The sequence below is a fragment of the Paracoccidioides brasiliensis genome, assembly GCF_000150735.1.
Source record: "Paracoccidioides brasiliensis Pb18 unplaced genomic scaffold supercont2.2, whole genome shotgun sequence".
NCBI classification, from domain to species: Eukaryota; Fungi; Ascomycota; class Eurotiomycetes; order Onygenales; family Ajellomycetaceae; genus Paracoccidioides; species Paracoccidioides brasiliensis.
This window is the reverse complement of record NW_011371359.1, coordinates 527,930-554,660: the sequence shown is the minus strand read 5'-3', so window position 1 is coordinate 554,660 and position 26,731 is coordinate 527,930. Positions and strand designations below refer to the sequence as shown.

At 45.5% G+C, this 26,731-nt stretch overlaps 8 protein-coding genes across 8 annotated transcripts; 2 read left to right on the top strand and 6 right to left on the bottom strand.

The window, feature by feature from the left end:
- Positions 1–1,940: 1,940 nt before the first annotated feature.
- PADG_01370 (uncharacterized protein) lies at positions 1,941–3,258 on the bottom strand (the record flags this gene model as incomplete). The annotated part of the gene is made up of 2 exons (XM_010758581.1): positions 1,941–2,566; positions 3,021–3,258. 2 exons carry the CDS (start codon positions 3,256–3,258, stop codon positions 1,941–1,943), a joined length of 864 nt encoding a protein of 287 aa, XP_010756883.1.
- A 1,460-nt stretch (positions 3,259–4,718) lies between these two features.
- PADG_01369 (chromatin-binding transcription regulator ADA2) lies at positions 4,719–6,472 on the bottom strand (the record flags this gene model as incomplete). The annotated part of the gene is made up of 3 exons (XM_010758580.1): positions 4,719–4,787; positions 4,888–6,288; positions 6,380–6,472. 3 exons carry the CDS (start codon positions 6,470–6,472, stop codon positions 4,719–4,721), a joined length of 1,563 nt encoding a protein of 520 aa, XP_010756882.1.
- Positions 6,473–8,063: 1,591 nt separating this feature from the next.
- Positions 8,064–10,368, top strand: PADG_01368 (AGC/AKT protein kinase; the record flags this gene model as incomplete). Its single annotated transcript, XM_010758579.1, has 6 exons — positions 8,064–8,085; positions 8,175–8,315; positions 8,397–9,189; positions 9,250–9,665; positions 9,741–10,105; positions 10,171–10,368. 6 exons carry the CDS (start codon positions 8,064–8,066, stop codon positions 10,366–10,368), a joined length of 1,935 nt encoding a protein of 644 aa, XP_010756881.1.
- A 1,775-nt stretch (positions 10,369–12,143) lies between these two features.
- PADG_01367 (coatomer subunit beta') lies at positions 12,144–15,112 on the bottom strand (the record flags this gene model as incomplete). The annotated part of the gene is made up of 4 exons (XM_010759125.1): positions 12,144–13,352; positions 13,409–14,677; positions 14,914–14,976; positions 15,095–15,112. 4 exons carry the CDS (start codon positions 15,110–15,112, stop codon positions 12,144–12,146), a joined length of 2,559 nt encoding a protein of 852 aa, XP_010757427.1.
- A 767-nt stretch (positions 15,113–15,879) lies between these two features.
- Positions 15,880–16,835, bottom strand: PADG_01366 (uncharacterized protein; the record flags this gene model as incomplete). Its single annotated transcript, XM_010758578.1, has 3 exons — positions 15,880–15,952; positions 16,031–16,135; positions 16,255–16,835. 3 exons carry the CDS (start codon positions 16,833–16,835, stop codon positions 15,880–15,882), a joined length of 759 nt encoding a protein of 252 aa, XP_010756880.1.
- A 567-nt stretch (positions 16,836–17,402) lies between these two features.
- PADG_01365 (uncharacterized protein) lies at positions 17,403–19,830 on the top strand (the record flags this gene model as incomplete). The annotated part of the gene is made up of 4 exons (XM_010759124.1): positions 17,403–17,641; positions 17,725–17,806; positions 17,862–19,355; positions 19,462–19,830. The coding sequence occupies 4 exons, from the start codon at positions 17,403–17,405 to the stop codon at positions 19,828–19,830; spliced, it is 2,184 nt and encodes a 727-aa protein (XP_010757426.1).
- Positions 19,831–20,961: 1,131 nt separating this feature from the next.
- PADG_01364 (uncharacterized protein) lies at positions 20,962–22,828 on the bottom strand (the record flags this gene model as incomplete). Its single annotated transcript, XM_010759123.1, has 4 exons — positions 20,962–21,088; positions 21,184–22,296; positions 22,374–22,485; positions 22,591–22,828. 4 exons carry the CDS (start codon positions 22,826–22,828, stop codon positions 20,962–20,964), a joined length of 1,590 nt encoding a protein of 529 aa, XP_010757425.1.
- Positions 22,829–24,745: 1,917 nt separating this feature from the next.
- On the bottom strand, positions 24,746–25,370 carry PADG_01363 (uncharacterized protein; the record flags this gene model as incomplete). Its single annotated transcript, XM_010759122.1, has 3 exons — positions 24,746–24,898; positions 25,018–25,095; positions 25,281–25,370. 3 exons carry the CDS (start codon positions 25,368–25,370, stop codon positions 24,746–24,748), a joined length of 321 nt encoding a protein of 106 aa, XP_010757424.1.
- Between the last annotated feature and the right edge of the window lie 1,361 nt (positions 25,371–26,731).

Here is a 26,731-nt window from a genome sequence, read left to right as displayed (position 1 = left end):
CTATAATATGGAGTGGAAATGTTATCTTTTCAACTTCAAACTGCCTCAAGTTTGAGCACTTTCAAAGTTTATTTTTACTACTTCTACATCATAGAATGTCAGAAAGAAAGTTAGCCTAATGTACATGTCATATTGTTTCATTTCTTTTGAATACTTCTTTTCTGCATTTTCATCAATGTGTAGTTTGGATGCAGCATCCAAATTGATCATAAATGAAAAGACGATAGCACTGTGCAGTTCATTCTTCTCAATATTTAACCTCACATATTTCAGAGCATACTGAAAACATCCCATCCTGCCTGTGATTCATCTCATGGGTTTTCATTTCATCTGTAACTCATGAGAGGAACAGAGAGCCGCCTGTTTCCCGCTCCATGAGAGCACACTGCAGGAGCAGATAGTCAGAAAAACACTCTTTTTCTGCTAATTATCTCACTCGCGCTTCAACGTATGCATAGTTAGATATTTGCAGCCAGCTTCCGTGGGGATATACAGCCTCGATATCAATGCATTTTCGCTTTTCATGCCCTTGTTTTCATGCTTCATTTAGAATCGGGAGATTTGGTACCCCTTTTAGCGATCCTTGGTGCTGGGACAGCCGCCCCTTTTCAACAACTACCAGCTTCTTCCTACCAGCTTCTAGGCCTTCTTCTTCCTCTTCTTCCATCCTTTCCCAACACGCTTCCGTTCAGTTGCATGGGTTCCAGTATGCACTGTCTACTCACCCCCACTAGGGCCACTCAGAACATCCTGTCTCAGGACCTCTACAGCTGAAAGCTCTGATGCAAGAGCCTCTAGGGATCACATGTTCATTAGCGAATGTGCAATTCGCGATGTCACCGTGGGGAGCAGTTGGTTGTCCTTTCAATCTTGGAGGTGAAAATGTAATGCAAACTCCCGTGTAGGAGCGACGAAAATGGGGGAACGATTTGGGCTTCCTTCAGAGCGACTTTTGCGGAGACAAGTAGCAGCGAAGTCGAGTTGGAGTTTGAAGTTGAACAATGATGCGTGGACAATGGCTGACACAAGGTCTGACTGAGCAAGGAGACAGACAGGTTTAGAGAAACGAATTGGCATAATTACAATTGAATGGAGGAGATCATTCTCTCCCTTGGCTCGTTCAAAACAGTACAAGCGACGGCCTGGGAAATCCTGTGGTGGGCCAGGTCTTGTCGCACCCCCAGAGTTCGGTGGTAAAGCAGGAGGAAGGCCAAGATACCAGGGCCTAAGTGCAAGAGCTCAACGTTCAATGTTCCTCTGCCCCGAAGCCGACCTCTAGGACTTGTGGTGGAATCGGATCGAAAACATCATAATTCGGCATGTTACATCAACCACGAACCCAAAAGCGCCACAAAATTTGGGGGAAATGCGACAACTTGAAGTGGAAACGCTGATTGGGCTTCAATCTCAGCATGGAATCACATTCTGAAGGGTTGTAAAGAGGAACTTATAAAGTTTTTATGGCCTCTATAGGCGACGGGAATGTCAATTATCTGAGAACTATTCCCCTCAAACTCTGGAGTAAGTAGATTTACACCCTAAGATCCATGGAATGGGCTGACGCCGCCGCTGCGGAACAGAAAAAGCAGCTATCCATACTATTCACATGGGGACGCATTGGGTTAATTGTCGACGGACGTGACGGGGTCTTTGTGAGTGAGAGGGAGCTCTGGGAAGTCTATACGATATTGATCACTGCATGATGTATCAAGAGGAATGAATGGACATTAGAAGTTTGGAATTAGTTGCATGACATTTGATCATAAGGGAGATAGATGATCAATCAACCATCGCCCAGGAGCGGTTAACTGCCCCTGAACCATGCAAGTTTCAATTATTCTCACAGAACCAGGAAAGAAAGCATATTATAATACAACAAACTGTCGATGGCATGAAATCGAATCCCGAACAGAGGAAACCAAAAGGACCCAAACACCCGCTCAAAGCTTACTATCAACCCACTTAGGCTTCCGCTTCTCCACGAATGCCAAGACACCCTCCTTCAAATTCTCACCCTCATTCAACCTTTTCATCCAAGCCTCTGCCAACAATCGACTCCCATCCTCCGCCCCAATCCCTTCCCACCCCAGCTTAACCCCCTCCCGACTCACAATCACTGCATCAGGGCTATTAGCCACAATCTCACCAGCAAACTCAATAGCCCTCTTGACCACCTTCCTCTCCTCAACATCCGTCTCATCCGTCTCCCCCTCATCCTCCACAACCTCATTAACAAGCCCCCATCTCTCTGCCTCGTCAACTTTCACCACCCTCCCCGTCAACACCATCTCCATCGCCCGCTGCTTCCCCACCGTCCGCACCAGCCTCGTAAGCCCTCCCGCCAACGCAACGACGCCGCGCTTAACTTCTGGCAGTGCGAACTTTGCGCCACGCTTACTGGCAATGACGATATCGGCGTTGATGATTATTTCGCAGCCCCCGCCATAGGCCAAGCCGTTGACGGCGCAAATTATGGGTTTTCTTCCGGCGCGGCGAGATAGGCCGGCAAATCCTGAGGAGGGTTGCGCAGCCCGGGTAGAGGATTCGGAGTTCTTGCGGTTCCATTCTGGTGAGTTGTTTTTTTTATGTTAAATGATTGATTCCTGGTTCTTAAATCTTGATTTCCCGCTTTCTTTGCGTGATTCATATATTGTTGTATAGGGTGGAGATAAACAACATTCAAATAATAAGGGGAGTGCATCGGGGAAGCGTGATAGAGCATGTGGCTCCTGGGAATTTGGAATGGGGTGACTCAGAGCAAAGAACTCGAATTATCTGACAAGATTGGCATTGAATTGAGGTACGTATGGCATATCTACGGTTACATGTACTCCTTGGGCAATGTATAATAGAGCACGCAGCTGGATAGGTATGCATATGACCGAATATGGCTCGTAAAACACGATCGAATATGTAATATCCAGGAAGACACAAGGCAGCGAAAAGGAAAGGACGTGCATCCCAAAGCAATATTAAATAGCAAAAGAATCAAAAAAATAGAAAAAAAAAAAAAAACTTACCTTTCAAATCTGCCCCAGCGCAGAACGCCCTACCCTTCCCTGTAATGATGCCCACTCGCAATGACGGTTCTGTATCCATCCATTCCCACACCTCATGCAACTCCGCATGGCCCTGTGAGCTGATGCAGTTAAGTGATTCGGGCCGGTTGAGGGTTACTAGGAGGATTTCAGGGGTAGGGAAGCAGAGGAGGCAGTCTTGTGTTGACGGCGGGTTGGTGGTGAGTGTCCGAGGAGCCATGATGTTCTTTGGGTATACTTGGGGGCCAGCATGAAGTGGGAGAAGAGGAATTTTTGGTTGTTATATTGATTGGGAATTTTCCGGGAGACTAATTGTGAGCAATGTGCTATATCTTAGTATGGTTTAATGAATATTTTGTTTTATTCCTTCTCTGAGCTCGGCTCGCTGCGCAACGCCTTAACTACACGGATAATCGCAAATCAATGAAGCAACGCCAAGAGTCGGGGAAGTTTCTGGGAATGCCGAGGGCCAAATGGCTTGGGGAAAGTTAAGCCGGAAACCTGCTATATCTATTTTTGTGGAGTAATATTATCAGATGACATTTTACCGGTAACAACCCGAATAACTGGAGCAACTTAGCTGTGCGGATCAAGATGGAAAATCCCAGAGACCAAGATTGCCGTGGTGCCTGGAGGTGCCTGGTGGTTTCACTGACCCTTCACGCAGGAAAGGCAGATACAGTGGAATCGGCAACTGAAATGAATATCCAGATGAATAGATGGGTTGATAAAGGAGTTCCTTCGTTGCTATTTAATCCAAATCAGTGCGGTGCATGCACTGTCTCTCAGATTGACGATGTCTAGCAGAGGAGATTCCAACCTCCACCTGGAACAGTTAGATCTCCTGATAGTTATCAAAGGCGAACTTGTGCAACAAGTGTCCCGAAAGGTCGAGAATTCTTTAAATTCACGTACTGGAACGGAGCTTTTGATTTCCAGCGGTTGTTTTGTTATGTTTTCCGTCAACATCTTGACATTTACCGCAGTTTTCTACCGTGTGGTTCTGGGCGCGGCGTTGCACCTCAATTTGCCTGTCAATTCTGAGATACACTGCGTCGGAGAATATGCTCGTAATCGCTCTTGGAAAATTCAAGAAACTCATGTTTGCCCAATTCTTACATGTGAATTTTTCTATCATAATTTGAAATTAACGGAAATACAACGATCGCACGGTTCAAGGGAGATAGATACAAAGTCATCATATATCCTGTTGACATATCTTAGCAAAAATCGAAAGAGTGATCTACACTAACAGAAATACGATAGAAACATGTTAAAATAACTGTGCCATTTCACTCTGCAAGCAGAGATTGCTTTTTCATTCAATAGAAGATATCATCCGGGAATGAATTTTACTCGAAGGAAACCTGGTTCGGTGGTAGAAGGGTGGGAATCTTGTGAAGTTGCGGTGTTGTATACTTCGGGAAGACCTGAAGGAAGAAAAAAAAAAGAGTAGGCGTGAGTACAGCTATGGTTCGGATATCAATGGAATAAGAGTGACCAAGACGGAGAAAGATATGAGGGAGAAAGCATGCAAAGTCAGGGATTGGGGAGATATGAAGGGGATGACAAGAGCTAAATGAAATGAAGGTAGGTGAGTTAGTATTGATAATGTGGTCGTGATGAACATATATTCCTTCGATTATTTTCGTCGTTTCTCATTCCTCTTTCTATCCCCTTTCAGGCCTTCGATATCCACCCGCTATGCACCATAAAGTCATATATTCGTGAGGATTTGGCGACGTCGATCTACCAAATTTTTTGTTAACATGCAACTCATATAACCAGTAATTTGAATATTGGTGGAGGGGAGTGGGGGTTGGGAAAGAGGGACATGGCATTGCCTCACCTTACACATCGCCCGCGCATCTTTCTTCTTCAAGCTCCCACCCTGCTTCATTGCTTCTTTAATCATGTGCTCCTTGATGACGAGGTACGGCTTGGGCTGCAGATGTAGGATGTTACAAAGCTCCACTTCCTCCTTCGTCAGCAAGTGCAGGTCTGGGGCAATGTCATTTTCCAACTTCCACGGCGCAAGTCCGTTTATGGGGGGGACGACATATTTTGTCTTTGTAGGACGCGGGGACGATATCCCGTTCAATTCAGTGCTGGCAAAGGCTTTGTCGAAGTCGTTCATGGGAAGAGCTGGTTCGGGGGCGGAAGGAGGTTGTTTCTGGTTGTTGCGTTGGAGTCGAAGTGGTTGCTCTGGCATTGTTAATTGGGTGGCGGCGGAGGGTGTATCGGAATTCTGTGACGGCTTAGGCCGCGTGCCCGCCATTCGATCGAAGGCTCCTTGTGGAACTGCCCGCTGCGCCCTCTGCTGTTTTTCCTGCTCGTACTTCTCTCCGCTTTTCAGATCTCCGATTCCCATTGTACGCCATTCTTGCAGTTGGGCAATTGCTAGGTGCAGGTTATGTTCGTATTCTAAGCCCTTTGTGAATTCTTCAAAATCTTCATGGTTCATCATGCGCGCAAAGGGTTTTGCTTTGTTGAGTAGTTCCCGTTCTTCCTTTGTTCGTTTCTTGTCCTGAGCGGTATTTTTGCGGTACTCTAAAAGGTTGTGTTCGAATATTATCTTCTTGCGCTCTGTTCGGGCGGTGAGACGGGAGTTATATATGTCTTTCGCCGTCATTTTGAGCTCCATCTCCGGATCCATTTCTCCATTTGCGTTCAGCCCGTCACCCGGTTCAAATGACATATGTTGCACTGCTTCTTCAGCCTCATTTGCGAATTCCGTCTCGAATTCGAGACGGCCCGGCATGTAACCCTGGACTTCATGGCAGGCGGGTACAGAGGCTGTTGGTTTCTGTTTTGGCGTAGCAGGGGGAGCAGCCCTCGCAGCTTCTTTCCGAGCCTCGATCCGCCGCTTCTTACGTGCCTGGAACTCCTCTTTCGATATTTGCTCTTGCAAGGTTGTGTCATTGGGGTCAGCCCGTTCGGGCAGAGGGAAATTGGAGCTATTAATGTAGGTCTCAATATAATGGTCCCTTACTTCCTCTTTGGTTCGGAAGCCGCCGATATGATCCGCTATATCTGCCCACGAGCCCAAGCCGTAGATTTCAGCACCTTCTAACAGCAAAAGTTCTTCATCTGCTCCCCAGTCAGGCTGGTAAATTGGAACGGAGTTTTGTTCGATGACGTAATATGGATGTGTTCGTGGATCGTGGTTCTTTGAGCTCTCGCCAGCAGCGAAACAGGGGACGCATATGTCATATTCATGACAAGCACTATGTGCGCAAGCAATGCGCACCTAATACAATTCCCAAAACAATTAGAATCCCAGTATCCCAGCCACGAACGCACCACTAACGAGGATATATAGGTATTGCCTTAGCACTTACGGTAGATGTGACATCTACTGAGCAGACGTCGCAGTGGTATTTTGTTCCGCCCTCAGTACCGCGAGTGGCGGTCTTCTTCCGTATGACGCCCATTGAGTGGGCCAACTTTGCATCTCCGTGCCAGTGCCTCTTACAATTGGTGGCACCGCGTTGGATTAGCAGAAAGGGTGGAGGTTAGATTGTATTGTACAGGGGGTGCGCGTCGTTGTGCACGGAGCCGCCCAGGGAGCTGGGTTTATATGGCAGCATGGAATGGATACACGAAGACTAAGTAGGCTAGGCAATGAGGAGATCGGCTTCTACGCCACGAAAAGAAATCTCTTCGGCAGTCAGAACTTTTGGAACGACGGAGGCTTTGAGGTCTTGAGTTTTCCCGGATTGAGGTTGGTCGATACGGGCACGCGGGCGGGCTACTTGTAGATGGCGGAAGAAAGATTTTTCCGATCCGCCAATGCTTTAACTCCCCCAAACCGCGTCAGACTCTGTGATTGGCTGAAAAGGTGTTGCCTCCAAAGTCAGCTGGGGATACTAACCTAATTAGGCCTAGTGTTAAATGGTCCTGCCAAGCACCAGTGGAAACCAAGTAGTTTGTTGGAAAAACTTCCGGGTCAAATGAGTTAGTTACAACGGGAGCAGTTAACCATTTAACTGGTTAACTTATTTAATACTGACTCAATGCGATAACGCTCCGTTTCCTTGCCCCACTAGAAAGATGGTTGGGCACGTGCAATGGCTGAGGCAGAGATGTCGGGCGGCTCCGCAGCACCCGCCTTGTTGTATGTTCAACTAACTAGAGTCGAACAGTTCTTTATTAGTTATTTATTGCACAAGATTAACTGTTGGGAGGCCTGGCTCATCGCCAAGGCTCCTCCCCGATCCGGCCTAGCTCAATCACGAGACAGATCTGGCCTGAACGACCTTCCTTATCAATGTTAATCCTCAGGCCTTCTAGAGGTTAATTAGTGCCCTTGTTGCTTAGGAGAGCAGAGATAAAGAACGGTTTCACCTGGCATAAAATCCAGCTTATATCAATTGGACTCTATATTTTGAGTTTGAAACCATGGAAATTTAAGACTTGAATGTGAAAGATCAGCGGTTTACTGGATATTAAAATTGGGCTTGCAAAAAGCACACAAAGGTCTCACTGGCCAAGACCAATCGGCTCTACTTAACATTGGGGCGAAAGTCACGTGCTAAGGCCACCGTACCAATCACCCGTAACAAAACAAGCCCGTCATTTGCTGACTGTACACTTTCCCCGCTAGTTTTCTTGCGAGAAACGCAACCTCCATCCAACCTCAGACGTTATCTCAACACTCCTCAACTCCTTTCTTAACAGTAGCAACTTCAGCGTATGGGCAATCCTGACTCTGCCCCTTTTTAGCTGTCACTCTCATTCTATCCCTTCTCACTCCCTTCCGTCTGGTTGTCCTCTCCGACTCTCTCTTATCGCGGTGGCCGTTAGGGTTTCATTACTTATCGGGTCCCGGAACTCGCTGGTCTGCCCAGCCATACTTAGCAATCCGCTCAGTCTTCCCCCCATCTTATTCCCTTGATAGGACAACAAAACTCCCCAAATTGATAACCCTGTACTTCACCAGAACCCCACCTGTTGGACATCTGTGGCTCTCCTATTGCCGTTTCTCCATCGATCCTTCACTTTTAGCATTGTGCTTCAGCCAATATGGCGTGGAAACTCACCAGGAGTAAGACCCCCCTTTTTTTTCCCCTTTGTCTCACCGAAAATCTGGGTATGTTACCTGGTCACTGAGTTTCTAACCATTTCACCCTGAAGAGCTCAAAGAGACGCACCTGGCTCCGCTTGCCAATTCATTTGGCAGATCCTCGTCCACGTCTACCATCAAGCCTGAGGCTGTTGAAGAGACTGCTTTATCTCCAACCCCTAGCTCAATATCCACTACCTCGAACGGAATTGGTGAGCTGACCCTGCATTTCATATATCCACCTGCAAATACGAAAAAGTGCCCATCTCTAATATGTTAAAACTACGACCTAGCTGCCTCAGAGTCTCTAGTCTCACCTCCTGCCGCCCCGGCCAAACCAGGCATTCTCATCGTGACCTTACATGAGGGAAAGAGCTTCTCCTTATCACCGCACTACCAGCAGGTTTTCAATGCACATTTCCAAAATTCAATCTCAGGCAACAACACCTTCACGGGGCCTGCCTCCATCAGACCCAACTCATCTTCGTCCCATTCTAGCCATGGACCCGCCGCTAGTTCTTATGCACAAACAACCCGGCCTCAGTCGACAAGCGGCGGAATCAATGCAGCACCTACGATCCATGGTCGATATTCTGCCAAGTATCTTCCATATGCTCTTCTGGACTTTGATAAACTGCAGGTTTTTGTCGATGCAGTGTCAGGTACTCCGGAAAACCCCCTTTGGGCCGGCGATAACACCTCGTTCAAGTTCGATGTTTCTCGCGTGACTGATCTCAGCATACAACTTTACCTCCGGAATCCCGCTTCTAGGCCAGGTGCTGGCAGAAGTGAGGATATATTTTTGGGCGCTTGCAGGATCAACCCGAGATTCGAAGAGGCTCGTCCGTTTGTTGAAGACCCGAAGGCCAGTAAGAAGGACCGGGAAAAGGCCGCCGCAACGCACGCAGAACAGGAACGTCAAATGGGCCAGTCGGGCACAGAATGGACAAAACTTCAATTCGGTACTGGAGCTATCAAAATCGGGGTGTCGTTTGTCGAAAACAGGCAAAAGAGCCTTAAAATGGAGGACTTTGAGCTTTTGAAGGTTGTTGGCAAGGGGAGTTTTGGTAAAGTCATACAAGTCATGTAAGTCTGTTTCCACACGGCCTACTCCACAACTATTCTAACATTTCCGTGTTATTAAAGGAAACGTGATACTGGCCGTATATATGCGATGAAAACTCTTCGCAAAGCCCATATCATTTCTCGTTCTGAAGTGGCGCATACATTGGCTGAGAGATCAGTACTCTCCCAAATAAATAACCCCTTCATCGTTCCTCTCAAATTCTCCTTTCAATCTCCAGAAAAGTTATATCTTGTTCTAGCCTTTGTTAACGGCGGGGAATTGTTCCATCACCTACAAAAGGAGCAACGTTTCGACATCAACAGAGCTCGCTTTTATACCGCTGAACTACTCTGTGCATTGGAATGTCTTCACGGCTTCAAGGTCATCTATCGTGACCTTAAGCCCGAAAATATTTTGCTAGATTACAGTGGTCATATTGCTTTGTGCGACTTTGGACTGTGTAAATTGGATATGAAAGATGAAGACCGGACCAACAGTAAGTCATCGTGACTGATACAGGGTTATGCTTTTGACATACACTAATTTTTTTTTTTTCTTTTTTTTTTGTAAGCATTCTGTGGTACCCCTGAATACCTCGCTCCCGAGCTCCTGCTTGGCAAAGGATACACAAAGACCGTAGATTGGTGGACTCTCGGAGTTCTTTTGTACGAGATGTTGACTGGTCTTCCCCCATTCTATGACGAGAATACAAATGAGATGTACCGCAAGATCCTCCAGGAGCCCCTCACTTTCCCAAGCCAGGAAATTGTTCCTGGTGCCGCTAGAGATCTTCTTAGTAGACTACTAGACCGTGATCCAGAACGTCGACTTGGAGCCAATGGCGCTGCTGAAATAAAAGCACATCACTTCTTTTCTAACATCGACTGGCGAAAGTTGCTGCAAAGAAAATATGAACCTAGTTTCCGCCCTGATGTGGTATGTCTTTCATTTCCGATCTTGCAGGTACTCCAGACACATTTATTTTCTGACTAAACTTCTAGGTTGACGCCCGTGACACGAAAAATTTCGATCACGAATTCACATTAGAAGCCCCTACAGATTCATACGTTGAAGGACCTGCTCTTTCTCAAACTATGCAACAACAGTTCCAAGGCTGGTCCTACAATCGTCCCGTTGCTGGCCTTGGAGATGCTGGGGGAAGCGTAAAGGACCCGTCTTTCGGAAGCATCACAAAGTGATCTTACCGACCTAAACCCCAACGCTGACACGACACCCTGAAGGAAAATAACTTTACTCAGCGGTGTCCTTTTATCCAATATTCATTTGTTCCCTCTTGACTCTGGAAGTTCAACCACCGATTAACGAATTTCTTTTTGACTGAAAAATTTTCTATTTTCTATTTTCGATCTTTTTTTTTTTTTAACTGCTCTTTGCAATGTTCTTGTTGTTACCTCATAAAGTATTTCATCATCGGTTCCATTTTGTTTCGAATGTTTCAAGTGTCGTTCGATCCTGAACCTAGATTCCTGGACCAGTTTTCAAAACGATTCCTCACTCTCTGAGTAGCACAATGCACTCAAGTTACACTTACACATACCCCTCACTCAACCCGCAAATTTCCTTGATTATATCTGCAACCAGCAAACCGTACCACGCAACGTGCTTTGAATTTCGTTCATGTCTATCCTACTGGATTTTTTTCTCTCAAATGTTTTCAATGAGCGTTGTGTTTCACAAATATTTCCCGCAGCCTCAACCACCAACCCCAACCCCGCAACCACCGACGAAGACGCAATTGATATCTATTCTGTGAATACATTCAAAGGCAATTTCCACACATTTACCTCTCTGTATCAGGGTTGATTTCATTTACCCCCATTCTCTTTTCTGCTCATTTCCTCCTGTCTCACTTTCATTTCAATTCATCTCATCTCGTTGCACTTTCATTTTCCACATTCCGTGTTTCACCAAGTACCCTCTTTGTCATATGTCTGTCTCTATAACAACATTTTCTTTCCTTGCTCATCTCACCTTGTCATTCAAAAGGAAAAGAGAAGAAGGGGAAAATCGTTTTAAATTCAAAATTAAACAAATCGAATCTGCTAGGCTAAGACGAGAATTTGATTTTCAAGATGAAATTTCTTTTCATTTCTCCCAGCTGGCTTTTGACGATGAGATGTCCTGTACAACGTATATGGATAGGTCTCCCAAATGTGCTTTAATCCAGGTATGATTGGTTACTATTTTTAGAATATCGTATTTCTGATGAGATATCAGTCTATAATCTGTAGAAGTTGTTTGGTTCCCAGAGGTGCTTGTCCAGGTGGGTGCATGGTTGGGTGTGCTCTTTGTGGGAAAACCTTGGGTTCTCGTTAGACTTACATAATGCCGTTTCAAGTGTATGTTGTTGGAACGTCTGAAGTGGTTGTTTGTATTGGTAGCCTATCTCAGGGATGCTATATACTATTGTGTGGTGCGCTAGTCCATAATAGGAAGCCTAGGCTCCAACATATGTTTACTTACGGGTGGGTGGTTACATGAACGACGGGTAATGACTTGAAAGAATTGACGTTGATATAGTATAATGTGCGTTCTTTTACAGTGCAGCTGTTGCGATCCTTGTTGATTTACTTTTGCAAATAGTGTGTGCTAGACAATAAACGCTACTCCGTGCATTGGTTGCAAGAGGTAAGAGAATCCAAACCGGAAACTTTCGATTATTATAACCGTGTTTTTCGTATGCGGTATATAAAAGTACAAAGAATCAAATAATAAGGACATAAACATGAAGGTACCTATTTTACTTTCCGTGGTTGGTTTGTAAGAAGATATGACGATATTAAACTGACAAAAGATGTATAAGAATAAAAGGGTAACAGCAAGAACAGGGTCGAATAAGGTAAAAAAAGGGCCAAAAATTATAAAAAAAAAAAAAAAGATAAATCCTCACTCCTTCTCGCACTTTTTACAACAACAACAACAACAACAACAACAATTTATTGTTCTGTTATATTCATTCCGAATCCCCATTCACTTCCGCCTCCACTTCCGCCTCCGCCTCCCCATTCCCATTCCCATTTTTATTTCCATTTCCATCCCCATCCCCATTCCCATCCACCGCATCATTATCACCATTAATATCAATCAAACCCACTGACTTTGCACCCCCTTCCGTCTCCAGCCTCAAATACTCATCCCACTCAGGAAACAATTCATCATCCGCATCAACCCCCTCAACGCCAGAACCAGGCGGAATGCTAATAATCCGCGCCACCTTGGTCTTACCAGCTTTCTCCAAACTCTCCTTCCACCGCACCGCAAGCTTCGCCGCCCGACTGGGTTTATAAGTCTGTGCAAACAGCACAGCCTCAGCAATTCGGTTTGTCCGCACAAGAAGCTCAATGCACGCATCGACGTCACCTAGCTGCCAGAGCGCGGTGAAGGCGACGTTATGCGAGCCCGCAGCGCTGGCTTGGTCGGCTAGACGGCGTAGTCCGTCCATGTTGCAGCTCGAGGTGTGCAGTAGTAGTAGGGAACCCAGGTCCTTGGAGTTGGAGAAGCATTCTTGAGCTAGGGCGAGATCCCAGGCGGCCATGGCGGCGTCGCCGACGACTTTCCACTTGTGCTCGACATCGGTTGCACGGGCGATTTCGATAGCGATTTCGAGCTTGTTAAGGGCTAGGGCGAGCTCGAAGCGGTGTTCCTGGTCGGTCGCGACGTCGAGGGCCAGTTCCTTGTAGCCTTGACCTTCGAGAAAGCGGGCGATTTTGTTGATTTGGTCGGCGGGGATGTCATGGAGGGTCTCTGCGGCAGCATCCATGTCTCCGCGGAGGACGAGGGTTTGGTATTCGACGACGGAGAGTGACAGGGAGAAGGAGATTACGTTGACATCCTTGTCGCAGAGGTAGATGCGTCCGTCTCGAGTGAGGTAGCCCAGGAGATACATTGGTTGGTCGAAATGGGAGATTGTGTATGTTTGGTCGCCGACGAGATAGTTTAGGCGGTTCGTAGAATTGGTGTAGATGAAGCAATCACCAACCCATTCGCCGGTCCGGACGGATTCGCTGATATCAGTGACCACTTCGAAAGCGGCTTCAACGCCATCCTCATCGGCTTCACCGTTGTTGAGACCAGCAATATAGTCCTCGCGTGAGAATCGGAGAACGTAGAATGCATCCTCGCAAGCCAGAGCAACTAGCTCTCCTGATTCAGACCAGTAAACCTAATTGGTGGAAATTTAGAAGCCCATATTATAAATTATACAAATTCAAGACTTACCGCTATAGGGTCCACTTCTATTCTTCTCACAAGTGCGCCTGTCTCCCAGTCAAACATACCAATACCCCCTTGGCCCTTGACTCCTAGAAGAACACCACCGATCAGGCCTTCGGCTTGGAATCCAACATCGAGACCACTACTCTTCTCCTTGAAGTTGCGGAAAATCTTGACACTTGTGGTGGACTCTCGAATCGCGTAGTCATTGCTATTATCTTTTGATCCCCATGCGAAGTCCAGGGCTTGTCCGAATGCCTTGTTTCTCCACGCAAGTGCAGTGTAGATAATATATTCACCATCGCCACAGACTGAAACGAACCGTCCATTAGACGAGTGCATGAGTGTTTGGGGATATATTTCGCAGGAGCCAAGTTCCTTCGTTGGCAGGGTGAGAGGAGCACCATCTTTAAGGGTTGCATCGCCACCTTTGATAACCGTTGAGATGACCTCGTTGTGTCTTGCCCATACCAGCTTTCCGGATCCGTCCATAGAAACAGCGGGTTCCTCGCGACCCATCTTGACCACAACAGCTCCATCATCAAATCCCATGGCAATGCCTTGCTTGCCACGCTGGTAGCTAACACACCATGCTCGCTCCAAACCATAGCTTAGAGATTGCTCTAGTCGATATGTGTTGGCGTGCCAGATTTTGATGGTTCCGTCTTCGGAGCCAGAGATGATTACAGGAAGTTCGGGATGATAACAGGCGAAGGACACATTACTAGTATGGCCTTCCAATGTGGCTATGAGGGATTTGGTGGTGTAATCCCAAACCTTGACAGTTTTATCGTCGGAAGTCGTCAATAAATATGGCTTGTCGGCTTGCGGGTAATAGTCAACGTGGTTCACGCCCTTAGTCTCATGAGCCTCGAGGGTGAAATTGGCATGCGGCGATCCCAGGCTCCATATCTTCACCGTCCGGTCGAGACAGGCTGAAGCAAATGTATTTATATCCTTGGGATTAATTGCTAGACCCATAACATAATGGCTGTGCCCTTCATAAATCTGCACGCATTTCCATCCCTTATCCCAATCCCAGAGCTTAATGGTCATGTCATCTGAAGCAGTGAGGACAAACGGCTGTGACGGGTGAACGACGATTGACCGGATGTAATCTGGATGTGCTTCAAAGGAAGTGATCTTTTCGGAAGTGTTGTAATTGTAGACGCGGAGTTGGAAGTCATCGGACCCGCAAACAATCCAATTCTTTCGGGCGATGAATCGACCGGCTCTGACAGGCACATCCGTAAGCTCGAATGTCTTGATTATAGACTGGATTGAATGTCAGCATCGAAACAAACCAGCTTCTGCGTGGGTACTGTTACTTGCCTGCGTCTCATAGGACCATATATAAGCATGACCTATATGTTCGTCCGACGCATCAGTAACGAAACTCTTCCAATACCCTTCCAGTAAATAATGGCTTACCACTATACAATGTAGTCAAAATCTATTGAATATTTTAGAATACTAATTCCGTATTAATGGTAGGAGCACATTCAACTTACCCATGGCTCTGTTGGATGAAAGTCAATGCCCTTGACCCTCTCCGACCGGGCAAAGAGTTGTCGCTATTAGTGGTAAAGTACGTTAGCGATAAGCCCATATCGTCCCAAAACACAACTCCATAGCAAGCCTGAGGACATATTCCTAAGCATTATCCAAGAGAAAGGAGGTTATTCCACGCACTTTTACATCTAACCGCATTGTGGGCAAGGTGCCACAGGAGGTTCAAGGGACGACGAGCTTGCGGCCAGCTTGCGGCCCGCTTGCGGCCTCGGGAAGGAATCACCTGACGAGGAGGGTATATGCCGAGTCGCGGTAGCTGACAGAGCTGTATCTATCTTGTTAAACAAGTTCGTGAAGAATAGGAGGGCGTTGAATGGTAATGGAATGAGATGCGGTTATGGTGAAATGCAAGTTGTCCGTATCAACCAACTTTGAGTTGATATCCTGTCCAGGAAGGGTTAGCGCCACCCAGCACTTGGGCAAAATAACATGTCTGGGCCAAAGGACTAGTTATATTCATTTTGACATTGCAATTGATGGACAAAGTCTGGAATATAGTAAAAATATGTAATGGATTACTTACTCTAATTAAATAAAATATTGGAAGTTGGTTTTTTTTTTTCAAATACTTTTTTTATATATTTTTTTATTTCATGAACTTTCCCATCCTATGTTGTATGTTACATGGGGTGACTGTCTCCCAAGCAATATCTTGATAGCTGGAGGTGGGAGAAAGACCCTTCACAGAATAATTCTCAAAAAAACCGCCTAGAGGGATTCGAAAATCCCCACAGGCATTCACCGGGTATGAAAATGGAAAGAATGAAGCCTCCGAAACGAGTTCCATCTATTTACAAAGGGTCAACGTGAGATCTGTTTAGAAAGTGAACCGGAAAAAAGGCTATAATCCCTATTAACATAGCCGGGATCATAGATAAAATTAAGACACCAAAACATCGACTGTCCTAGTGCTCATCGGCAGCTCTGCCAAAATATGTCCATTGGCCGGGCTTTGGCTTTTCGACGAGCTCTTCCCATCTATCCATATAGAGTTAGTAAGGCATTTCACTTGCTTATTATTTGGATTTTGATTTGCGGTAGATCTTCCGTGCTTACACTTTATATTTAGCCATCTCATCCACAAGTTTCAACTCTCCTTCGGCAACTTTGATAACTTCCTCTATCAAGCCAGCGCCGATCTGATTTTCGATTTCGGAGATCCTACAAAGATCAATATCAGAATAACAGATCCACAATGACGAATGAAGGAATACATAAAAATATATCAATAAAATATGAATCCAGCAGTTCTAGGACATGTAGAAAGGTGTAGATCTTACTGCGCTGCTTCCAACGCTGGTTCCTCATACAAATCAATCCGGGGCTCTGTCGGAGCATCCCCCTCGACTTCCTCAATCTCTTTTTCTCGGTACGTTCTCGACCAGAGTGCTACAGCGGCCTTCTCTTCCTCAGGAAGCTGTTCGAATTGTTCACTCTCCTCCTTTATTTGCTGCTGCGCATGCTCCATACCCTCGTTGTAGTGTCTTCTTTCAAGGTCAGACACCCGGGGAGCCAAAATCGAGTAGACACCGGCTAGAGGACCGCTGGGTGTTGTGATCTTCTTGACCAGATCTGGATTTGCAGTAATTTTTTCTTGTACTTCCTGCAGCCACTTATCGTATCCGGGGGGTTTGGTGGATTCGACGATCTTCAATCGCTGCTGTGTAAGGGCTTCTGTGGCTTGGCGGTAGACGGAAGACCCGGGGATCTGCTTGAGTTTGTTCAGAGTGTTGGTGTATAGGATGAGGAGCGCTTGTCGGGGTCTTGGGTGGGTGGCTAAGCCGGTGAGACCTGTAGGTGCATGAGGTTCGAGGAATCGAGCTGACTTGACGTCGGCCAGCAATCGTTGAGTAGACCTCATGATGGGAGGGAATGTGAAGAGAATCCCAGATTAGAGCAAGAATCTGGGTCCAATTGGTAACTGTCTCTCTCTGTCTCCGTGCCTCTTCTCAAAAGTGCATATAACTAACTCGCCGTTCGTTTCGTTCAGATGATGGGAATGGTTCGTTGGGTTCGATATCGAAGGCGCCGGCTCTCGGAGCCGGAGAAATATAAGCCCGCGCTTATGTGAGGCTCTTAGGGCTCTACTTAAGGGGAAACTCCACCTCAGCAAGGTCAACGCCCTCCATTGATGAATGATTGCTGGTTATCCACTACATCTATCGCAGTTCGAGCGGAATCCGCGGTCTCTCTTTTAGACCTCATGCTTCCATGGATGAAAGCCGTATCCAGCTCCCCTATCACGATCGTCCATGCCCGAGATTACCGCTCCGCGCTTTGGCCAATAGAAAAATAATTACGAACGCTGCCATTGATTACGGATATATCTGCTGTTCTTGACTAGATACGGATACCTCGCTAGCACTGCACAGCATTTGGGGACAGATTTAACTCTGTTCTTGGGGCCCGCCGGCCTGAACTTCTTACAATGAAGACGGCACTCCTTTCATGGTCATTACTTTCCTTGATTTTGAATCCCGTCATCTCCACCTCGACGAGCCACACTGGATCCGACAATATTTTGAAAAAGCCATCAGCTCCCCAGGCGAACCTCCAAGCAGACAAGTCACCGGGAAGCTCTCACACGGTGTTTAATGGCGTCGAAGTTCCCCCCATGAAACAGCTTAATGCGACTAATTTTGATGAAACTATTAAGGAGGGTTACTGGTACGTCCTCTAACTAACCTCTTGTTTCCTTGATGATCGGACAACTTTTTGGAAACTAATCAGAGTCTGATATTCCACTACAGGTTTGTGAAGCATTACTCTCCATATTGCCCGTATTGCTTGGACATCGCTCCAACGTGGCAAACGCTATACGAATTCTATTATGTCAGTCTATCTCACTGTTCCTTTTACAATATACCAAGTTATTAATTGCCAGCAGACCTCGAATCCCCTATCGACCTCAACATCCAAGCAAGCACCGGCTGCGCAATCCTCCCTGAATTCCTTTAATGGTTTCTACAACTTTCATTTCGCTTCAATGGACTGCATCGCAAATGCAGATAAATGCCAGGCACTTAAAGTGGCTGCATTCCCCATGTTCATACTCTACTACAAGGGTGAAAAGTTGGAATCCTTTATTGGTAAAAAGTCAATCAAAGCCATGAGCGAGTTTATCGAGGAGAAATTGGAACACATTAAGCCCGGTTCAAGACCCCTGAAGGGTTTAAAGCTACCGAAACCCGGCGATACCAAGGTTGATTCAACTCCGCTTAGTGATACATCGGGATCCAAACTCGAATCAAAACCAGAAGGAAAATCAGAAACTTCAACTTCTGTGTCGACAACAAGTGGAAAGCCCCAGCCTGCGCGGCCCGTGCCCAACCCTCAAGGCACATCGATCCCCCTCACGGCTGAAAGTTTCCAGAAACTAGTCACGACCACTCATGTTCCATGGTTTATCAAGTTCTATACACAATGGTGCAGCCATTGCCAGGCCATGGCTCCCTCATGGGAACAGATGTCCAAGGATATGAAAGGTATTTTAAATGTTGGCGAAGTTAACTGTGAGACTGAGCGGCGATTGTGCAAAGATGCCCGAGTTAGCTCCTATCCAACTATTTACTTTTTCAGGGGTGGAGAGCGTGTCGAGTATCACGGGCTCAGAGGCCTGGGAGACCTGGTCAGCTACGCTAGAAAGGCAGCCGAAGTTGTGGGCAACGGCGTTCAATATGTTGATGCTGCTGCCTTTAAGGAAATGGAGCAAACAGAAGAGGTAATTTTCTTGTATTTCTTCGACAAGGCTACCACTTCAGAGGACTTTGCCGCCCTGGACCGCTTAACTTTGAGCTTAGTGGGACGTGCAAGGCTGGTCAAGACCGATAGCGAGATTCTCGCTACGAGATTCAGAATTTCTACCTGGCCTCGTCTTCTCGTCTCGAGAGATGGGAAACCCAGTTACTACAACGCCCTTGCGCCTAAAGATATGCGAGATTTCCGACAGGTTCTTAGCTGGATGGAAAGCGTGTGGCTTCCAATTGTCCCAGAGCTTACAGCGACGAACGCTCGCGAGATCCTCCCTGGAAAATTTGTCGTCCTCGGTATCCTCAGTCGACTGCGCTCAGATGAATTCATCCAGGATAAAAAGGAGCTGAAAAATGCTGCGCTTGAGTGGATGGATAAGCAGACGAAATTATTTCAACTTGAGCGTCAGGAACTTCGAGACGCGAAAGAATTGCGTATCGAAGAGGCAGAGGACCGAAATGACCAGCGAGCGCTGCGTGCAGCGAAAAATAGACAAATCACCATTCGGGAGAGCGATAAAAAACAGGTCGTTTTCGCATGGGTCGACGGTATATTCTGGGATCGATGGCTTCGGACAACTTATGGTATTGATGTTAAAAACGGAGAACGTGTCATCATCAATGACGAGGACGTAAGTAATATTTTGTTTCATACTTGCCCCAGTGACATCATATCCCACGTCTACCTTTCCTCCTGGCCTCTTGCTACCAAAACTGACTCATCGCCCCATGAAACAGAATCGCCGATACTGGGACACCACCACAAGCGGTGCCTACATCATGCCCAGCCGTACCTCCATTCTCGACACCATCACCCAAGTCATCTCCCCATCCTCGAAGCTCAAACCGAAATCCACAGTTGGTTTCTTTGAAGGCCTATTCTTCAAAACACGCTCCTTTATTCAAGCTCACCCTTTCATATTCATTGCTCTCATCTTCCTTGTTGTGGTATTCTCATCCCTTTGCGTGAAGGGTAGATTAAGAAGACTCAGAGGCGCTGGGGGGCTCCTTGGTGCCGTCACTGGTACCTCAGGTGGTGGATTCTTCCACCTCGATGGAAAAGAGGGCCTGCTTGGTGTTGGAAGCGGTTCAGGGAAAGTTGACTAGTTGGGACTTGTTTTCTTTCTTCTCTTTTTTTGCCTTTCGTTTCCCCCCTTCTTCCTTCTCCATTTGCTAATTTCCCTTTTCTTGTTTTTGTAGTTCCTTTTCCTCTTTTCTCTGTTGATCTTCCCATTTCATCCTATAGTACTTTTTTCTTCCATGTGCTTTCCCCCGGTTAGCTGGCTTTACTTCTTTTTATGTCTTCCACTTTTGTGTTCTGTTTATCTTCACCTACTTACTCATTGCATTGTTTTTTTTATGTAACTCCAGTGGAGTCTTAAGTGGTGAATAAACATCTGCTTTTGTTGTCTGGGATGAGGGGATGAAAGAGATCTGTCTCAATTATAGCCAGGCCATGTCTTGTGGGTAAATGAGCCCGGGTATATTAAAGAGGAGAGGGAGATGAGAGGATTAATAAATAGCAGCTAACTGAGCAAGAAAATTGTGAGCTAGAAAGAGAGAAAAGAGAAAGGAATGTGGGAGAAATATGAGAAAGTATGATCATCGTATATATAGCTAATAGACAGACAGCATTTTCATTGGAATTTTTGTTTTTTCAATTGCAGCGTTTATTGTCACCATATTTTCGATTTTCTGATATGCATAGATTGTAGGTAGGTTATTTATTCATAGCTATTAATATAGGTATGTTATGTACTTTGCAACTGGATTATGAAAAGCGGGGAAATAAGTGGGATTATTAGATAGATGTATTGCAGTTGTTGAAGTTGTTTTCTACTCGAGAAAGTAGATTTGACGTCCGATCTCAGGTTCTAGAATCACATGCCCTTTCTTCAACCTAGCCTAGAAACAATGATGTTTTCGTTTTGATGAGCGCACAGGAGACAAGTTTAATATGATCCTTGAAAATAGGAGAGTCTCTCCCCGCCCATACTTACCACAAGTACGGGGCCCTAACTATCTAGGTGCGAGCAGCGATCTATACGCCAATAATAACAATAGGAAAGCCGGAACCATCCAAAAACTACCCAAAGAATTCCATGTAGATGAGAATAACCAAATGAATTAAAAAGATATTTTACTTCACCTCAATATCAACAACAGGTTTCCCTGCAGAAGTGAAGGATGACATACCTCAATTCTCCCCTTGTCAACTTCCATGCTGTCGAAAAACTTCTAGATACGATGTTCAAGGTTGATTTTGGGACCTCTGAACCACTTATGCGCATCAACAAACCACCATATGGTTATTAGGAGCATGAGGCCGCCATAGACGACGCAAGTCCAGTTCATTTCTTCGAGGCTAGTGGGGAAATGGAAGGCAATTAGTGTGCCCAGGGTCAGATGATTTGAAGTGAAAAGGTAGATAAACAGAAGTAAACCCGATTTCAGACTCACGTCAGCTCCGAACCAGTCTTTGCCGGAAGACACAAAATCGGAATCATCAACATGACAAACATGACTCCCGCAGCGCCGATGGGCGTGCTATATTTACCCAGATTCCACGGCCCGGGTCGGAACCGGCGCTTTACGACGAGAATGCGGATGGCAATGGGAATCGCGAAGGCAGTGAATGCAGCAATGGCACCGATTGAAAATAAAGCGCCAACGGCAATTTCCCCTGCAAAAATGAGCAGGCAGGATAATATACCAATGACACAGTTGAACCAGACGGCATTGACGGGCGTTTGCGTGTATGGGTTGACTTTCTTCCAGATACGAGATAAGGGGAAGCAGTCATCGCGGGCATATGCGTAAGTAACCCGGGAGGCAGCAATCATGCACCCCTGTCCCATTGAGAAACCGCATATTATTGTCAGGGTGAGGATGGTCACGGCTAGTCTGTGTGGCATTACTTGGAACAGATAAGAGGCCCAGGGCTGGCCAAGGTCTGATTCCAGAACCTCTGTAATGTCTTTGACCGTGTATGCTGCGACGAGCTGGAGAAGCCATCCCAAAATGCCTCCAGCACCCGAGGTGATAACTATGGCGCGTGGAGATGCGATGTTGGAATTTGAACATTCCTCGCTCAGGTGGAATGAAGAATCGTAGCCGGACATTGCCCAGATGACGCTGACGAAAGACATCAGAACGGAGACTCCTTTCGGAAACGAGGTGCCATCGTATATAGTTCCCCATACCTCAGAGGAGGGAGAAAATTTCGGAGAGTTGCTTGTGCCCACTGGAATGGCAATTAGGACAAAAATGAGCGCAATTATGTTGAAGCTTGACCCGTAGGAATTAAAGTTGGCAATCCATTTTGTTGGCATGCTGCTAAGGATCCCATGGATGATCATTATTAGGGCTGTGAGAAGGAACGTTTGATAGGCTGTGGGTATGTAATTTGGGTTGTTTATTGAGGCTGTGGCAAGAATCATGGCGGCTGTTGCATAGTTCACTGATGGAGCCCCCATTACCTGGCCTACCCAATTCGACCAGCCTGTGAACCAAGCAGCAAAAGGGCCGTACTTGGGCGGTGCTAGAACTGCTGCTGCGTAGTAAAGGCCGCCGCTAGAATATGGTTTGGGGTTAACTAAGAAGTAACCCAGCCCCTGAGATGGATATCAAAGATCAGGCTTCCACCTTACCTTGTAGGCATTGAGGAGCAGAGCTCAGCCATGCTCATGGCGACACATTGAATAAAAGCCATAGCGATAGGCCATCCCCAAACCATTCCTGCGGTGCCCGCATACCCCATACCTGCAGTTCATTTTAGTTCAGATTACCAGGAACGGGCTTAAATTTGTTCGCCTTCAACCCTCGTCCACGGGCATAGAAATACACTGAAAGGGGGGAACTACATACCCCACCATAGCGTACTTGCAAAAGAAGGTAGAAGCCCAAGAACAGAAAAGCTAACGCAAAACGTTGTCCAGAGAGAAAACTCGCGTTTGAATTCCTGTTTATAGCCCAGTGAAACGAATACACGCTCATCAGAGTCCATTTCACAGTCGATGATAGAGATATCACCGTCAGAGAGCACGGAAGTAACCGGTGCCTTGCCGGGGTCTTGCTTTTCTTGCTTTTTGCATTCTGCTGGCATGGTCATGAAAAAGTCTGAGATCGAGTCATGCAAAGTAAATTGGTTCAAATCGTATATCGTGTTTGTGTATTTGTTTTCAAGGAGCGGGAGAAGAGCATGATATGTGCCTCTAATGATATAAGATGTCTGCGGACAGATATGAGCGTCCTTGATCTTGATTGCCGGAAATATTACGTAGCAGAATGTCAGCAGCACCCATGACTTGTGAGAAGTGGTAATATTCCGCATAATAAATATTAAATCCTTCAGTCTCCGGGCAACAGACCGTACCTATATCACTGGTTGAACCGTGATGAGTATCATAAAGATCCTGACGGAACATTCATCAAGATGTTGGACCCGTGAGGGCTTGCTAAGCTCGAGATAAGCCCTCCTTGCCATGCTAGGTGTGTTTACCGGTGTTCTACGGAACCATGCATCGGTGCAAGGCAAATTAGTGGTTGAGCGGCGATCCATTCCATATATTCCAACAAAACCTCGCTTCAAAGGTCCCAAGTCCCAAGGTTTCACTGAAGCCTGTTGGGCTGACGTGTGAATCTGGGGCACGTGACCAAGCAGTTGATGGGGTATCTATTGATGTAGCGGTTAAGGCAGACAAGGAGCATCAAACCCTCAAATGGTTTCCTCTTAAACTGTTGCTGTTACTTTTGCAGAGTGCGGCAAAGTAAAGGGCCTGTCATTATCTCCTCTGCTAAATAGTATGCTAAATGGTGGTCTGAATGGTGGTTGCTCTCCTTTCTCTTCTCCCTTTGTACTTCTAGGGTGTTGCAGGATAGTTATGTGACATGTTGCTTTTATCTTCCTCAGGCTCCGCCGCAGCTCTAAAATTTCAGCTGGCAACTAATTGAAAAAGATCGACTATCTAAAACATATTTGAAGAGTATTTGTTGATCATTTTTACTTAAATTTTTTTTCTTTCCATATCTTCATTGATGAGCCTATCACCGATTGAGTCCCTTTATGATTTTACTGCTTTTTCTCTAACAAAACCACCCCTTGATGATTATCCTGCAGTTTCAGAGCTGGGATATTCCACCCTCATGGCCCATATTAGCAATGCTAAAATCAAATCCCAGCTTTCAAGGCCCTGGGACCAGGGTATTGCGAACATGGGTCCTTGTATTGATATTTGTTGTCACATTCTGCTGTGCCAACTTGCACCAATTAAACACCTTGAAATTTCACACCACAGCCCTACGTCCTCCTTTCGCGCGTGTGCCGATATTCTAAGGGAAAACTTCAAAGGTTGAAGGATCGCACTGAAATCAATGAGTTTTAGTGTCTACTTTTGCTACCTTTGAAGACTTAGAAGTTCGTATGAGAAATCTATTAGCATGATAATAGGCACACCTTATTGAATCCCCTTGGAGCAGAGATTATACCTGAAGGAGCACAAGTGCATTTCTATAGCCGTTCTTTGTTATAGACGTCAATAAATAACGACTACTTCTCCTACTGCGGCCTCCACGATTTATTTTTATCTTTTCGTTTATGATGGTGGCTGGACCCCTGCGTGAACTATATTTCTTACTATTCTTACTCGCTGCGAGCTAAATTTAGCAATCAATGCAAGGCATCCAGGAGTAATTAGGAATCCACTAGCATTTAATTAGGTACGGGTTGTTCAATGGTAGAGAGAATGTCACCGATATATCAAACAACCAGGCACAAGAAAAAGTTAGCATAGCGCAAAACTCTTATCTCGAAATACCAGGTCCCATAAACATCCGACACATGTATCAAAATATGTTCTCCGATTTCATTCACAACTGCTCCCTTTCCGCCGTTTCACTACATCGCACCGATGATATCATGGTATATCATGTCATATACACAATAGCCACAAATACCTATCTAGAAGCTAACCCAATCTCCCTACCCCACCGCCATGTCATCTCTTTCTAATACATATTCCGTCTAACTTCCGCCAACCTGTTCTGGCGCCTTCAACGCATCATATCCGTACTTCTCCTTGAATTTCTCGACAAGAGAGACGTATTTCTCTTGTGCTTCTTCAGCAGAGAGGCCTTCTTCGGCGATCTTTTTCCAGGCGTTGTATTTGTATTTGCCCTACGAAGCAGGAAAGTAGAGCAAAATGCTGTTAGCTTGGGATAAGTTCTCTTCGGGGTGGAAAAGATATATCAAGAGAAACTAGGCGTGGGCATTCCCTCTTGGTTCGTAGTGCATACCTTGAAGTCAAACGTTCCAGGCTTGGGAGCATCCTCGAAAGGAGGGTCTTGCGTTCCTTGCTTGAAAAGTGCGTAGAGCTACGTGAAAGTTGCAGCAACAGTTAGCTAGTTGTCCCCACAACAGATGGCCTTTTTTCCTTCTGCGTTCTTATCTCTTTCACCTCCCCTGCGTAGCCTCCATTATCACTTTTTTTTTGTGCAAAAGCTTCTCAAACAAATCAAAAGATAAAACATCTAAACCCAAATCATATCAGAAAACGAACTTCTAACAGATCATCATCGGTAGGCTTGCTAGACAGCTTCCGGCTAGCTTCGATGGCGGCTTCAAAATTGGAGGACTTTTGCGCAGCCATTGTTGCGTGTGATATTCTTGGGTGTGGGGAGGGGAATCTTAGTTGAAGCGGTGGTGGGACACGAAAAGGGTTGTATCGAATCGCTTTCGGTCTAAGTGGATGATATCTTCTGAAATGCAGTCTGCAAAACAAAATGGACACGCCCTGTACTTGACTTTGCTACAAGACAACACAGCTTCATTAGCAGAAGTAGATAGATTAATATCGCCTTGTTTCAGTGTCGATTTTTTCGGAAAGTTTCGAAATTCGGAGACTTTTGCCGAATAGCGATGATGCAGAAATGAGGGACAATACAGAAAGTGAAAATGCAAACATAGGAGAACAAAATCAAGGATAAATGATAAACTCACCCAAGTAGAAAAACTACTCTCAAAAATGTAATCCAAAGTTACAAGCAAAACCTGGCACTTCTGGTAGGAAATAAGATAGCTTCTGCTCTGCGGATTGAGAAGTTGAGGGCTTTCAGCAGACTTTAAAAAGTAAGAGTGTAAAGTTATCTAACGTAACTAATAATTCCCAGCCGAGTCGGACGCCAACCGAGTTGTACACCAAATTGAAACTGGTAACTATCTAATTTATCAACCTACCTTCTTTGACGCGTCAAGATGCCACCAATTCGCAATAAAAACAAAGGAAGCTCTATAGAAATAGAGGGAAGAATTGAACTCGCGATATTCACCTTGAAAAATACAAGAAATTACCTCTATTCATGAAGCAGCAAGGCTGTATGATATCCCCGCGCTCTACTCTTGCGGATCAGTTGAAAGGCTGCTCTTCACACACAATCTTACACGCAAATTCACGCTGATTGACTGAAACTGAAGAGGAAATACTTGTTCAATAAGAACTAAGCCTGGTCAAATGAGGATTATCCCCTAGATCTGTTTTTGTGGAAAATATGGCATATCATCTTCTTGCTATATCCTCTCCCCTCACATTGACAAGAACTGGATTTTGAACCTAATAAATCACTGTAAAGAGCTTCAAAGTTGATATTCAAAAAACTATAATCATGATTGAATAAAATGTGAGGATATTAAGATCACTTAAAAGTAATTTGTCACTCTGAATGATACCTTTACTCAGTATGAGATTCAGTTTGAGAATATCTATAACTTTGATAAGACTGAATTTGCAATGAGACTCTATATGACTATTAAAGTTGTTATCAGTTCTGAACAACATAACTGTATGAAGCTTCTTGAGTCTAAAAATCATGAATGAATGACAAGTTATTAAGTTAGTAAATACATCTGACTGAAATCTATCTTTGTACATTATTTTCAAAAGTCATAATGTTCAAGAAAATTGGTTTGATAAATTGCCAGATAACTGAAATCTTGATGTTAGCTTTAATGATT